A 15,144-nucleotide genomic window follows, 5' to 3' on the forward strand; every position below is an offset into this window, starting at 1 on the left:
TCAGTCAGACTTTAAAAACAGTTAATGAGAAGTACGGTATGTATGTACATTATCCTTTGGTGAATCCGTGGCACTTGTCTCAAAAGGTTTGTCTTGGTAATGGCGTATTCATTGTGGTGGATGGATGCACTCAGTTGTAGAACAGGGTTCATGGAGGACTACTGCATATGTGAAAAGGTACATTTCCTGTCTTAACTGATTGCATAATCCTCTGTTGTTCTCTCATCTTGCCCCTCCAACTCCCCAACTCCCCAACCCTACACTCCCCACTCCCTCAGGCCTGAGTAACATCATCGGGATCATCGTGTACATATCAGCTAACGCAGGGGATCCCTCTAAGAGCGACTCGAAGAAGAACAGCTACTCCTACGGCTGGTCCTTCTACTTCGGAGCCCTGTCCTTCATCATGGCCGAGATGGTGGGTGTCCTGGCAGCCCACATGTTCATCGACCGCCATCGGCAGCTCCGGGCCGGGGCCAGGGCTGCCGACTACCTCCAGGCCTCGGCCATCACGCGCATCCCTTCCTACCGCTACCGCTACCGGCGCCGCTCGCGCTCCTCCTCCCGCTCCACAGACCCCTCGCACTCCCGCGACACCTCGCCCGTGGGCCTCAAGGGCTTCAGCGCGTTACCCTCCACAGAGATCTCCATGTACACACTGCCCCGGGACACCCTGAAGCCCGGGGGCACACCGACCGCCACCTACAACTCGGAGAGGGACCACAACTTCCTGCAGGTCCACAATTGTATCCAGAAGGAAAAAGACTCAGCCAACACCAACACAGCCAACCGCCGCACCACACCTGTATGAGGGAACTCTGAGAGCAGAGCCCGAGGGAGGGGAGACAGGGAGGCCCCCACCCAGGTCTCTAATATACCATAGGCCAGGATGAGTTTCCATGTTTATAGAGATTGATGATTTTGTTTCATTCAACTGCATGATTTTCCCATCTACCATTGTTGAGAGAGTTGAAAGGGGTTTGTTGAGTTCCGTTGGAGTAAATGGTAGTACTGGGAGAATGGGGAAGATTGTCCTTAGAGACGGAGTCATTTTTCTGGGCGGGGTTGGGTGATGAGGGTGGGGCACTGAAGGGGAGGGTTATGATTTAAATTCGATTCATGATATCATAACCTTTTGGTTTTGACAGTTTGGCTCCACAGTTTTGGTGGTGCAACAAGCTGCTGTACTTTCCCATCACACCACCTGCCAGATGCCTCTGATTTGTTGTCATATTTATTCATTTATTTATTTTCTGCATTAAAACTGTGAATTTTTGCAGCTTGGGATTCAGTAAGAATTAGCCAGTCTGTAAACTCTAACAAAGGTACTATATGTGTATTACTTTTGTAAATAAATTATTGTTAATAATCAAGAGATACAGACTTTACTGAAGCAAAAAACAAACAAGTAAACTAAACTAAGTGCTGTTGGTAACACGAGAAAATACTATTTTAGGATCTGCTGGAAGGATGACCAAGCCAGAGAGAAAGTACTGTAGGTACACTACACTACAGAGCTGCTGAAACATGATGAGAGACAGATGCAGACAGTCAACAGTAGAAAAATATATATTATTTTAATAGAACCTTCTCGCCTTTTTCTGAGTCCCTGTTCGCTTTCTTTTTTTGGGGGGGGGGGGGTCGTCATGGGAGCGTTGAACCCCTCAAGAGAAACCAACAACAACAACAATGGGGTCAAAGTTCACACCAAGAAAAAAAGACTCCAAACACGACTTCTCGAAGAAGGAAGGAGGAGAGGGGGAGGAAAAGAAGAGGACGCCAAACACAAAAATAAAAACTTGCGTAAAAGGCAAGCAACAAGTTAAATATGAAATAGTACAAGAGAAGCTAAGTGACTCAAAATTTCAGAAATTAAATGCATGCTATAAAATTACAGCAAATCTGCTCTTGAGAAACTTACGTTTTAAAGGATAATGATAATTAGAAGGGGAAAAAAGCTATGACGCTAACCTTTAAACTAGTAATGTTTCATGTGTATTTTTTCTCTTATGTTTTTTTTATTTACTTCATTTTATCTTATGCTTTTGTGAAAGAAACCAAACAATCTACATTGAACAAAAACTGATTTTTTAAAAATGGTTTAGTTTATTTCTTTATATAAATATATGTATGTATGTATTTTATTTTTCAAATTCACACAGCCTTAGTCATTACTTTGTTTCTTTTGATTTTCAATGTGTTGTTCAAATTGAAAATTAAATCTTTAAAGGTGCCAAAACCGAATGATCCTTTACTTGGATGCATCAAGTCCTGATGAATAAAATACCAACCCTAGGGAGAACAAATCAGCCTGTTTCTCTGTGTCTCTAACCTACTGTATCCTTACACTTAACACCACTGTTCTATGTCTCTGATACACTCTAACACTGGCTCTCTGTGTGTCTCTACTCTCTAACATGTACTAACACTTGTGTTAACAAGCATGTTTCCATCTTTAGGCTACAATATGGGAGAAACCATGATTGTAAAGGTAAAACAGCATATAAGACACATCAACGCGTGGTGTCTTTCTAGGACATGACATTCCTGAAAAAGGAACACAGGTTTGCAATAAAACCAGGACTCCGTAGCTGGAGCTATCCATGTAGAAATGATATACCACACCTTTCTACACCACCGCCCTAAAAGCATCACTTTCAGGACCTGATGCACCCGTTTTTCTCTGCAATGAGGTGAGCGTGTGTGTGTGTGTGTGTGGCAAGCATGCACGCGTGTGTGTTTATGCGCGCACACGTGTGTTTGCACGTGTGTGTGTGTGTGTGATGCAGACATATAATAGCAGCCCTCTGAGTGGAAACAAAGGGTCTCAGGCTGTGGCAACGCTGGCTGTGTTTGTGTACTTGTTAGTAAGAGGGAGTAATAGGTGGTCTCTCTCTGTCCAGCATGGCTCATGAAATGGGTCTCCAGTAGAGCCAATGGAGAATATGGGATCAGCTCCCACACAGCCCAGTCAAAGCCCTTCTCTGTCCTGGCACCCCAATGGTGGAACCAGCTTCCCCCTGATGCTAGGACAGCAGAGCCCTGCCCATCTTCTGAAATTTCTGAAACCCTACCTCTTCAAAGAGTATCTTCAATAAGACATCTCAGTCCTACTCCCCCAAAAAACTTGTTTGGGGTCTTTTACTACTAGCACTAACTTTGCTGATAACTTCTTTATTGAGGAAAAATGTTCTTACTACGACTGTGATATGTGGTTATCTCACCTAGCTATCTTAAGATAAATGCACTAACTGTACGTCGATCTGGATAAGAGCGTCTGCTATATGACTACAATGTAAATGTAAAAAATGGGATACATTATGGTCTCTGTACAATGTGGGAGCAATGAGCCACCTGGAATTTTTTGGGCTCCAACTCCATTCAAATTAAGGGGCCAGCAGGTTCATGGCGAAAAGAAAAAGACCCCAAACTGTTTCTATTAGACAAAGTGCTGAGATCTTGATTCACTGTATTATCTGAGTTCACTGACAAAAGCTTCTCTCCATAAATTTGTCTAAGAATGTGTCCACGAAGCACTCTGAATGAATAGGGCTTTTTTATGTACAGTATAGGCATTTTTATTCAGAATTCATAAGTAGCAGCCATTTTACAAGGCTGGATTACATTATATCCTAAATGGAGGAGAGGAGGAGTTGAGAGATACTGACATTACCATAAGGCCACATCTAGCCCTACTAGCCATACAAACACAGATGGCATTTTTAAATATGTTTTGGGAATGGATGTTCCCCCTCTCTCTTTCATCTTTGTCTCTGTCCCTCCCTCTCTCACTTCCTCCATCTTGTCTGGCTGACATGCTTGTCCTTAATTTGCCTCTCCTGCACAATCTCTCATTCTCTATCCCGCTGTGACTTACACACTCACATACTATCTCCTCCCTTCCCCCACCCCTCTTCCTCTTCCCCTGTTGACTTATGCTTTCTGGTGTTCTTGCTATCACCATGCCTCTTCCTGCTCACATGCCCCTCCTCTACTTTCTAATCTCTCTCTCTGTGTTCTCTCCCTCTTCTGTTCTTTTTGCCTGCTCTCACGAATGCAGAACATCTCTCCCCCTCTATCGCTCCTTCCCTCCCTCTCTCTTTATCTCTCTCTTAGAACGCAGGAGATGTGATGAAAGGAGGGAAGTGCTGTTGACATCACTGAAATCGAATTGAGAGTGTGGCGGTGGTGTCCGTCCATACGAGAGTCCCAGCTCACTGCGGGGGAAGATGCATTTGTGGCCCACACTCCTAATGAGCTTCTTACCACTGGATTCTCTGTGGCTTCAACAGCCATCCTCTCTCCACCCCTCTATCCCCATCCTCTCTCCATCCCTCTATCCCCTTCTCCCCATCCCTCTATCCCCTTCTCCGCATCCCTCTATCCCCTTCTCCCCATCCTCTCTCCATCCCTCTATCCCCTTCTCCCCATCCTCTCTCCATCCCTCTATCCCCTTCTCCCCATCCTCTCTCCATCCCTCTATCCCCTTCTCTCCACCACTCTATCCCCATCCTCTCTCCATCCCTCTATCCCCCTTCTCTCCACCCCTCTATCCCCATCCTCTCTCCATCCCTCTATCCCCTTCTCCCCATCCCTCTATCCCCTTCTCCGCATCCCTCTATCCCCTTCTCCCCATCCTCTCTCCATCCCTCTATCCCCTTCTCCCCATCCACTCTCCATCCCTCTATCCCCTTCTCCCCATCCTCTCTCCATCCCTCTATCCCCTTCTCTCCACCCCTCTATCCCCATCCTCTCTCCATCCCTCTATCCCCTTCTCCCCATCCACTCTCCATCCCTCTATCCCCTTCTCCCCATCCTTTCTCCATCCCTCTATCCCCTTCTCTCCACCCCTCTATCCCCATCCTCTCTCCACCCCTCTATCCCCTTCTCCCCATCCTCTCTCCATCCCTCTATCCCCTTCTCCCCATCCTCTCTCCATCCCCTTCTCCCCATCCTGACAGTGGGGAGTTGAAGTCTGGAGTTGCTAGACATGCCCTTGAAGAGTCAAGCCCTTTCTTGGCAGCCTAACAGAGTTGGACATTCCATGGTGACGTCATGGAGAGTTAAGGAGAGCTCAGCGGTAATGCTAAGGCCAGTTCCACAAAGTAGAAACTCGCCGCACCCACCGCAGTGAGAGGAGAGCAAGGCTCCGGCTACGCGGCTCACATCATAGGCTGGGTTTCCATGCTCTGTCACTGAAGGTTACAAAGTGTCATTTCTGAAATGGAGCCAGAGGAGGGAGAGATTCCTCACACTCTAATTGTGTGTGTGACTCTCTCTCAACACTCCCTTTCTGTTTCTCCCCTCTCCTACTGTGTGTCAATATCTGCATTTTAGCATGCAAGAAATTAGCCTCTCACTCTGTCTCTCAGTGTCTCCCTCTCTCTGTGTCCCTCTCCCTCTATCCCTCCATTCCTTTTTCTCTCTATCCCTCTCACCCTCCCTCTCTCCCTCCCTCCCTCTCTCTCTCTCTCCTGGTGTTGTGATCAAAGTGCCTGGTGTGTGTCTCTGCAGTGCTGTGTGATCAGAGAAGTGGGGGGAGGGTGAAGAGGGGGAGGGAGGGTGAGAAGACGAGGCCGGAGGAACATACTGTCCCCTTCTGGGTGGGAATACTAAGAGACCATCCTCTTCTCTGGGCTGTCTTTGTGTCTAAGTACAGAAGGTTACATAACCTCGCATCAAACCAACAATGACCTTTCTCTGACTTTAGCAGCCGTGTTATGGGACCGTCAGGCACGTCACCTGAAGACTCACCTCTTATCCCCAACGAGAAGGCCACTGCAAGAGAAGGGCTCGGTTGAGCACGGCTGGAAACTGTTCAGCTGAAGAGATATTCAACAGTAAATGGTGACAGTGGCAGTACAGCTTTGTGTGAAACACATGAGCTCTGTGTGTGTTTGTAAGTGTGTGAGAGAGAGAGAGAGAGAGAGAGAGAGAGAGAGAGAGAGAGAGAGAGAGAAAGACATGGCCTCTTGTTTATGCTGACCAGAGAGCTGCTGACTGCGCTCACCTAGGTTATTTTTGGGTCAGGGAGAGTTGAGAGGCTACAGATATCTATGTCACGAGGACAAATGAACACCGAGTTCAAAATGACACATTTCAAAATCGCTACATCGTCACAACAACCACCATACTCAAAACAGAGGGGGAAAACCCTAGTTAAGTGCGCAGTCTGTACTTTCACAAAAGTGTTTGAAACGGTAGTGGAGAAGAAACAGGTTCCTCATAAAGAAACAGTAGAACCACTAGACAGCATGATAGGGATTTAGAAAAAGGCAGTGGAGGAAATGGGCCTTGATATCCTACCCATCCTGCTCTCTGGTGGTGAGAGGCAGTACTTCATGCAGGGAGGAAGGGCACTGCTGCTCCTATATGCTTGGGGAAGAAAGGAAAACTGTGTCCATGGGAACGGGCTTGGAATACTGATGCCACAGTGCAGGGGTGCATTGGAGCTGCAGTCTATTCTGGCAGGCTCAGGCTAAGGTTAAGGTATTTTCATTACAGCTGTCCTCTAAAGGTCTGAAGGCTATTATCAAATGTTGCCTTTCTGTCAAAACTGGGCTTACAAGGTACCCCCTGTCACTATTATTCGATTGTGAATATCTTAAAGATAATAATACAATATTGATCAAATAGCAGCAGTGAAATAGTCTCTCATCATGTCCACATTGCGTTTGTCACTAAGCTTGTCAAAGAAAGCAAGCATCTGCTGCTCATTTTCCCCCAATGACCTAAACAATTGATCCTACTGGTCACCATAATGGATTGTATGATTTGTGACCCACTATCAGTAAATGTTGAAAGTAAAGAGACATTAGATTAAAATGCACCATGAACTCCTTATTTTCCTCACCTGGAAACAGCCGTGGCCAAACTTGGAGGTGGTGTTGATGAACTTGAGGTCGATCTTCTCCAGGGCACGAAGGCTCGACTGCACCAACAGAGACTGAAAACAGAAGTTAATCAATATGACATTTTACAACCGCACATGCCTTTCACATATATAGGTGTATGATTTGTGATCCGCCATCTACTAATGAGCTTTCATGTTTTTCATTCTTCAACTGTCTCGGTATGTTTCAGCATGTTGAAATACTGTACTGTATCGTCCATCTATTACCTGCTGGGTGAGGGATGGGGGGAGTCAGAGGCTCCTTCAGCACACACAGAACCCTGACCCCCATCCTCTCCATGGGCCCTGATCCTGAGCGTGAGGTCCTCCCTGATGGTCTATCTCCCTGGCTGTCAGACTCCCTGCCATAGCCCCGCAGTCAGTTCCCCCACCCTGCAAGACAACACTGACTCTCTGTCAGCCTATCTGCCAGGCCCGGGCCAGGACACCCCTCACACACCTACACATAGGCACACGAGCCTGCACAAACACACACACTCACACAATGCTTGGCCCTCCTCTCTCCTGTCCCAGCATGCTCCCTGGCTAGATGGCTCCAGTCCACTACTAACAGCTGCTGCCTCAGCCCTTGGGCCCGGCCCCACTGTACTGGACTGGAGGTTCCACTGCTCCAGGCCCAATGCCCCAGCCCAGCCCAGGAAAAGAACCCTACTGCTCTGACTGGCACTACAATTACATACCAGGTTATCTGAGACAAACCTTCACTCTGTTACATAACACACCAAAAATGAAACATAATTACAGTAGAATAGCAGAGGCAGAAATGTGCTGTTTCATTTTGGTATGTTATGAGCGACTTACAGTTAGTGAATACATATATATATATTTTTTTTTTCATACTGGTCCCCCGTGGGAATCGAACCCACAACCCTGGCGTTGCAAACGCCATGCTCTATCAACTGAGCTACATCCCTGCCGGCCATTCCCTCCCCTACCCTGGACAACGCTAGGCCAATTGTGCGCTGCCCATGAGTCTCCCGGTCGCGGCAGGTTGCGACAGAGCCTGGATTCGAAGCAGGATCTCTAGTGGCACAGCTAGCACTGCGATGCAGTGCCTTAGACCACTGCGCCACTCAGGAGACTTTCATATTTGATAAAGCATTGAGAAGGTACTTCAGAGCAGATTGAGATATTCTTCCAGAGAGGTCAATACCTGAACAGTTGACCTCACCTCCATTAGAAAGGCAGGGAGTAATTACTTCTGTATTTTACAGTGTTACCGGACGATTTGGAGAAAGAAGTGATATTATGTATAAGAGCGCTGTGGGTGTTGGGACTGGACTGAGTGTATCTGTGCTTGCGCTACAGTGAGGTTCAGTGCCTCTGGAGGTTATTATTACATAACAGCAGGCCATCTCCATGACTCTCCCTCCAGATACAATGACATACTGCTCTGCCTCTCTGTCTTTCTCACTAACAGTCATCCCGGACACTGTATCACTTCTTTCAGGGGATGCATCATGTTCATATCACATTCTTTGGGATTTGTTTCCCCTCCTTGGACCTCAATGATGAGAAATGCTTCCATTAGAGATTGTTTTGAAAAACTGAAATGTGCTATTATGTGAACACGCCAGTCTCATTTAACACCTGATTTACTTAACAAAAGGCACATCTCAATAGGTGGTCCAGGTGAGTCATGACATGGCACAGGTAGGGGGTGGGCCTTTCCTCTTTTGTTCTCTATTGCTCCTCTATTGTCCCTAAAGCAAGGGGGAGGCTGATGGACTTCTAATCAAACTTCCCATCAATGCCTTCCTCCTTGAAGTTTGCAGTTGTCTATAAAAAAACACTATTTTGCTCAAACATATTTGTTTACCCTTTAGTGTGTGTACTTTACTGTCTTTATACTTGGGATATCACTTTAACAGGAAAAGTTCAAAAATCACTAGAGGACATCTTTAAGTTAATAGGAAATAAGGACCTTGAAAATCCTTCTGAAAATCCTATTTTTTGCAAAGGATGCAGAATATTATGCAGAGATGTGTCTAGCGGGAGAAGTGAGGGATGTCTAAATGGAGTGGGAGGCCCTCAGGGTCCTCCTCATTACCTGCTGAAGTGGAGGTGAAAGCACTTTTGAGATGAGTCAGAGTGGAAGGCTTAATTGCTGTACAGAGCTAGGTGAGCCCTGACTGAAGCCAAATATGGGTAACACAAGGACATACACCGAGTGTACAAAACATTAGGAACACCTGGTCTTACCATGACAGACTAACCAGTTGAATCCAGGTGAAAACTATGATCCCTTATTGATGTCACTTGTTAAATCCACTTCAATCAGTGTAGATGAAGGGGAGGAGACAGGTAAAATAAGGATTTTTAACCCTCGAGACAATTGAGACATTGTGTATGTGTGCCATTCAGAGGATGAACGGGCAAGACAACAGATTTAAGTGCCTTTGAACAGGGTATGGTAGTAGGTGCCAGGCGCACCGGTTTGTGTCAACATTTACATTTCAGTCATTCAGCAGACGCTCTTATCCAGAGCGACTTACTGTTAGTGAGTGTATACATTATTTTTTTCATACTGGCCCCCTGTCAAGAACTGCAATGCTGTCCCAAAGGACATCCAGCCAACTTGACATGTGTGGGAAGCACTGGAGTCACCATGGGCCAGCATCCCTGTGGAACGCTTTCTAAACCTTGTAGAGTCCATGACCCGACAAATTGAGGCTGTTTAGAGGGCAAAAAGGGGTGCAACTCAGTATTAGGAAGGTGTTCTTAATGTTTTGTACACTCAGTGTATAGCCACTGTTGGCTGAATAGGAAATTACTTGCTTTTAAAAACAGACATGCAGGTGTATACTTTTAAATTCATGTAAATCAATAATGGTCTAAAACTGACACAAGGATCTTCTACAGACATAACATCATCCTGATTAGTGCACTCTGGACTGCAGTGTTCTTCCCCTTGGACATCTGGATCAGCCTGCAGCAGTGGGCCATTTCTCAGAGGAACATGACAGTGTGGATGGTACAAGGGAGAATCTGCTGTTACCCTGCCCAAATTCCCATTCCTCACTTGAAGCACAGGAGTGCTTTTATTAGTGGAGAGTATTTATAGGATACATACATCCCTATATATGTACAGCTTGCCATGTAACTATTCAGGTACTCACAAGACCTGCATCCCACCCATTAGCCTTGAACTGTACTAATTAACCACATCTGCTGTATTCATTATCCAGGGCTGTCATCTGCAGCTTTCCAATATGCTGACACAGGCTGCGCTACAAGGCCATCAGTACTGTCCAAATGCATCAACATCCTTCAGCTCCCCTAAGGGAGGCAACCTCTACACTGAACTACAGGCAAGCAAAGTCCTTTAAAGTCCATTTCATTAAAGCCATGTTGACCTTGACAAGTTTTAACTTCCAACAGGTGCAACTGCATATAGATCCCCTGACTAGCTAGTGCATTAAAGCAGATTATCCATTATATTGATAAGATACTAACTCTAGCGGGCACGAACACTGAAAAGAAAGGTCTTCAAATGGAAGGCAAGATTTAGAAACATTCTTGCCAATGAGGGCAGATCATGTTAACAGGATAGTTCCCATAGCCAAAATTGGCTTTATAAAATTCATGAACATTTGCCTTAATTTTAAATCACAATGTAACTTCTTGGGCAACCTGACCAAATTCACAAGTTATATATCCACTCATTGAAAGCAAGTCTAAGGGGAAGATCTGTTCTGTGCGCCATTTCAATGCATCCTGTTCTTAAGTTTAGTTTGAGTCTTTGGTTTTGTACACTAGTGCCAAACAATATTCAGTTATGGAAATGATATTTCAGCAGTTTAGGTGGTACAAAGACTATACTTTAGCCACTGAAATCAGCTAACTATTTGAATTTTTGCAACCAGGAAATAGCGGCGCCTTTTCTGCATCTTTACGGTTAGGCATAAAGATGCCATGTGTTCTGGGTTAGGTGAAATTACATTAGAAATACTCAAGGTTTATGACTTTGTGTTAGTTAAAAGGCACGACAGTATTTTCCCCCATCAAAGTTGCTGGGGTGTCACCCGTCCTACTTATCAGGACACGCTTAACTTAATCATTATGAAACAGTCATTTGATCAAGCCTTATGTAGCAAATAAGCCATTCCATTTTTAGTTAAACAAATTCACTCATTGACCTTCATACAAGAACTCTGATTGCTGGGCCCAGTTATGCCACACACATCCCCTCTTCCTCAGATTCAAGTTTGAGACAATCCCTATGCAATTCATAAGAAACGAGAAAGGAGTTATTTCACTTTATTTATTAAATAACTCTGCAGCGTTGTATGAGGACTCACACCAGACAGAGCCTTTAGGCAGTCTCTTCCTTCGCAATGCGGTCCTTCTTCAGTGGTCCCTGTAGAAGGAAATGGAGAAGTGGTCAGTAACAATGCCTATACAGAGTTTAATAAGCAACCTCTACTCCATCTGTGGCTTTAGGGGTGATGTTCCCAGAGAGTGAACAGGGAACAGCAAAAAAAACGATGCCGCTCCCCTGCCTCACTGAAGTTTGATCTAGCACCTGAATGGAACCCAAATTCATACCAAGAGTGAACCAGGTTACGATAAGTGCACTACAGGCTTAGGGGACTGAGCTGCAAAGCCAGTTTTATGTGAACGGATATACAAAAGTGTTTTGGGCTGAAGCTAGGGTGGGTCCACTACATTAATCCAGGGGGCTTTCGAAATAGAGTGAAGAGAAGGGACAAGTGAATGCCAAGTCATGGAAAAGGGAAACTGAACGCACCATGAACGCCTTCTTTTCCTCCACTGTCTGGAAGCGGCCGTGGCCAAACTTGGAGGTGGTGTCGATGAACTTGAGGTCGATCTTCTCCGTGGCACGACGGCTCGACTGCACCAACAGAGACTGAAAACAGAAGTTAAAAATCAATTAGATTATACAGTGATACGTTCCTTTACCGGGGCATACAATACTTTGGGACAACAATATTTGGCACTTTGTCCATCAGATATGAAACAAATGCCATAGCGTCAGTATACGTCAGAACTCTACAGCCATTCATTCAGTCCACACAGCGAGGGAACCACCCATATTTAATATGTACCTATTCAGTTTATTCATTACCTTATAAGTACCTAAATCCCAACTGACAATGCAAATAATGCATTGGAATAACCATGCATAAGATAGAATGGTCTCCCTTTCCTCACCTTGCGTAGGGTTAGCACCCTCTTCTTGACTCCAATCGTGCAGCCCTTCAGCATGACAAAGTCATTGGTCACCTCTCCGTAGTGGACGAAGCCACCCAAAGGGGTGATGCTCTTGTTGGACAGATCGTACTCAGTGGCAGCGTTGTTCTTCACCAGCTTGCCATCCTTGGTGTGGTAGCCTTGGCCGATCTTGTAGATCTTCTTGTTGATCTCTGTGCGGTGGTGGTAGCCCTTCTGACCAGCGCGGGCCACAGAGAAGGCCACACGGGAGGGATGCCAGGCACCAATACAGGCCACCTTACGCAGACCACGATGAGTCTTACGGGGGAGCTTCTTTGTGTGCCAACGGCTGGTGACACCTAAAGGGGAAAATTCAATGTTTAGTACCTGGGTACCTTACATGAATAACTAAACCATCATGATTGGTTAACTACATGGTCATTAGTGGGTTGTGGTCTCAGAAGGAAGGCAGCATGGAATTTATCCTCATGCGTGTCGGACGTCATGCATGACGCAGTGTTCCGTGGTCTCATCACTGACACAAAACAGTTCTTAAGATACATACCTTTGTATCCGTGACCCTTTGTGACACCGATGACATCAATCATCTCATCCTGGGTGAAGACGTTGGTGATGGGGATAGACTGCTCCAGCTTCTCACGGGCCCAGTCCACCTTGTCAGAGATGGAGCCTCCATTCAGCTGCACCTCCATCAGGTGGGACTTCTTCTGCCTCAGGGGCAGCAGCCTCATCTGGAGGGAGAGAGGCAAGTGAGCCTGCAGCTAGTCCTGGGACAAGTATACTAGTACAAACACTATGTATTCAACCCAAAATTGGGTTAAAATGGGACATGTGGTCTCAGAAGGAAGGCAGCATGGAATGTATCCTCATGCGTGTCGGACGTCATGCCTGACGCAGTGTTCCGTGGTCTCATCACCGACACAGTCAAAGGGAGATTCGATTCATTAAAACTATGGGGGCATTGCAGTGAGAGTATTCCATCCTGCTCAGACTCACCTGGGTGTGGGCGATGATGCGGACGACCTGGCAGTACTTCTTCATGGAGGCAAAGTCCTTCTCCAGCTGCTTCTTGCCCTCATCATCCTGCCACTTCTTGCAGTACTTTGTGAAGGCCTTCTTCTTGGACTTGTACCTGAGAGCATGCAGCGTGACCGGAGGGTAGGGGAGAAGAGGCACACGGGTTGGCACAGGTCCTTCATAACCCCAGGGGGCCAGCGGAAGAACACTGCACTCAGCTGCTTGCCCAACCTTCACAGGGGCGACGGGGGCAGTTACAGCTTCAGAAGGGGTTTCGGCTCATGGCACGGTTTCTAAGAAGCACTTTCCACCGGCCAGAGGAGCCCGGAGCTCATCAGGGTACGAGGCACCCGAGCGGAGCTGCCACCAGGGGGCAACGGATGTTAAGACTTGCTCAGTAAAACACATGACATGTTTTATACACCGAGCAGCAACATGTTTCAAGGCTCATATCTAAATGTAATTATACACTACATTCAACACGTTTGTGTAGATAAAAACTCTCTCATGTGTAGAATGGCTCACCAGTTCCTGTAGAAGCGACGCTTGCACTCATCACTGACGTGCTCAGCGAAGATAGTCTTGAAGGAGCGCAGGCCACGGGGGGTCTCGACGTAGCCCACAACACCCACTACAACCATGGGAGGAGTCTCCACAATGGTCACTGCCTCGACCACTTCCTTCTTGTTCACCTCTGTAGGGAAAGAAGTAGTCAGTATAAGTTGTACAGTAGATTTAAAATTGCAAAATGTCAATGCTTATTGACTGCGCTCAGTGCTCGACATTCAGCAAGGGTTAGACCCAATATGTCCGCCCGTCGAGGGGATCATCATATGCAGAAAATAAGATTAGGGTCTGAACTACAGTAATGCAAGATCGAAACTAATATGGCTCATTATGTATTCATAAATCGCAAAACAATAATATTCACCCAGTCAATTCAACTTTGTACAAAACTGCATGAAGCCAAATACTCACTTGAGCCAGGTCTGTCGACTTCACGCACGATGTGAGTCATGCCAGCCTTGTAGCCAAGGAAGGCAGTCAAGTGGACAGGCTTGCTGGGGTCATCCTTGGGGAAACTCTTCACCTTACCACGGTGACGTCTGCTCCTCTTACGGGGCAGGAAGCCCAGGGATCCGTGGCGGGGTGCCGAAAACTTACGGTGGGACTGTGAAGATAACGCTATTTAGTACATCATCCATGAGGCATACAAAACTAAATGAACGCACGTCAGTATGTCAGAACTCGACATTCAACAGGAACAGCACGAGGCCATCCATTCTGTCCGCCCGTCGAGGGAATCATCACCTTTATTTAATGATTTGTACCTATTGGAAGTATAATCAATAACCGCAATAGCAACCTGGCTAAGTAAATCCCAACTGACGATGAAAATAGCGTGTTGGAATAACCATGTGTAACGTTAGTAGCTAACGAGGTTCGGAGGACCTCAACTAGCTACTGATAGGGTGGGTTAATGAGTGTCAGCGTATCACCTAGTTAGCTTAGCTCATCCAGGCCTCAAATATAAAGACAGGGCGCGTTAACGGTAGAAACTTAACTAGCACGTTGTCAAGTATATACACGTTTGATTGTGAACAAACGTTACTAAAAAATAAACTCTTCCATTTTGTAATCAAACATGTTAGGCCTCAGTGTATCAGCCATTTTAAACTTACGGTATGCCGACGATTACTGCATATATTCATTCAGTAATCAATCTAAAACAGTGTTATGCTCAGGTCTAATATCATACAACTGTGTTTATTACAGATAGAAACATGTTACGTATTGGCTTAGACAGGGAAAGTATAAGGATTGCGAAGATGCCGAATGGATTGAAAGCGCAAGTCGCTCATAAGAAAGTCAAACTCACCATTTCGTCTCCGAGCCGATTGAAAGAGGCCTATGGAAGGGGGATGTTCGGTTTTTATACAAGGACGTGATCCGTCACGTGATTAACGTTGCCAACCAGCATCACGGCTCCGCCTTCCTGCTGTACAAACACTCGATCA

The 15,144-nt window shown here is 46.1% G+C and overlaps 2 protein-coding genes across 2 annotated transcripts in view; one reads left to right on the top strand and one right to left on the bottom strand.

Annotated features, from left to right (window-relative positions):
* Positions 1-811, top strand: part of cacng2a (calcium channel, voltage-dependent, gamma subunit 2a) — a gene marked incomplete at both ends in the record, with an annotated part of 70,767 nt that extends 69,956 nt beyond the window's left edge. The window contains one exon of the mRNA XM_084146210.1: positions 279-811. Coding sequence (XP_084002336.1) covers positions 279-811 — 533 coding nt within the window. The remainder of the gene's footprint in view (positions 1-278) is intronic.
* Positions 812-11,157: 10,346 nt separating this feature from the next.
* Positions 11,158-15,094, bottom strand: LOC311104385 (large ribosomal subunit protein uL3). Its single transcript, XM_084146203.1, has 8 exons — positions 15,006-15,094; positions 14,105-14,297; positions 13,652-13,820; positions 13,106-13,241; positions 12,654-12,840; positions 12,089-12,447; positions 11,664-11,783; positions 11,158-11,273 (listed from the first exon to the last, which is right to left on the bottom strand). The coding sequence occupies exons 1-8, from the start codon at positions 15,006-15,008 to the stop codon at positions 11,229-11,231; spliced, it is 1,212 nt and encodes a 403-aa protein (XP_084002329.1). The 5' UTR covers positions 15,009-15,094; the 3' UTR covers positions 11,158-11,228.
* Positions 15,095-15,144: the final 50 nt, after the last annotated feature.

This window comes from Coregonus lavaretus (assembly GCF_964263955.1).
Source record: "Coregonus lavaretus genome assembly, chromosome: 28".
NCBI classification, from domain to species: domain Eukaryota; kingdom Metazoa; phylum Chordata; class Actinopteri; order Salmoniformes; family Salmonidae; genus Coregonus; species Coregonus lavaretus.

What these genes read in the sequence shown, in the direction of transcription:
- LOC311104385 (XM_084146203.1), bottom strand. An exon ending in GCATCATCGCCCACACCCAG is followed by an intron (nt 12,841 to 13,105) that starts GTGAGTCTGAGC and finishes CTCTCCCTCCAG; the next exon opens with ATGAGGCTGCTGCCCCTGAG. An exon ending in GGGTGCTAACCCTACGCAAG is followed by an intron (nt 11,784 to 12,088) that starts GTGAGGAAAGGG and finishes TTCTGTTTTCAG; the next exon opens with TCTCTGTTGGTGCAGTCGAG.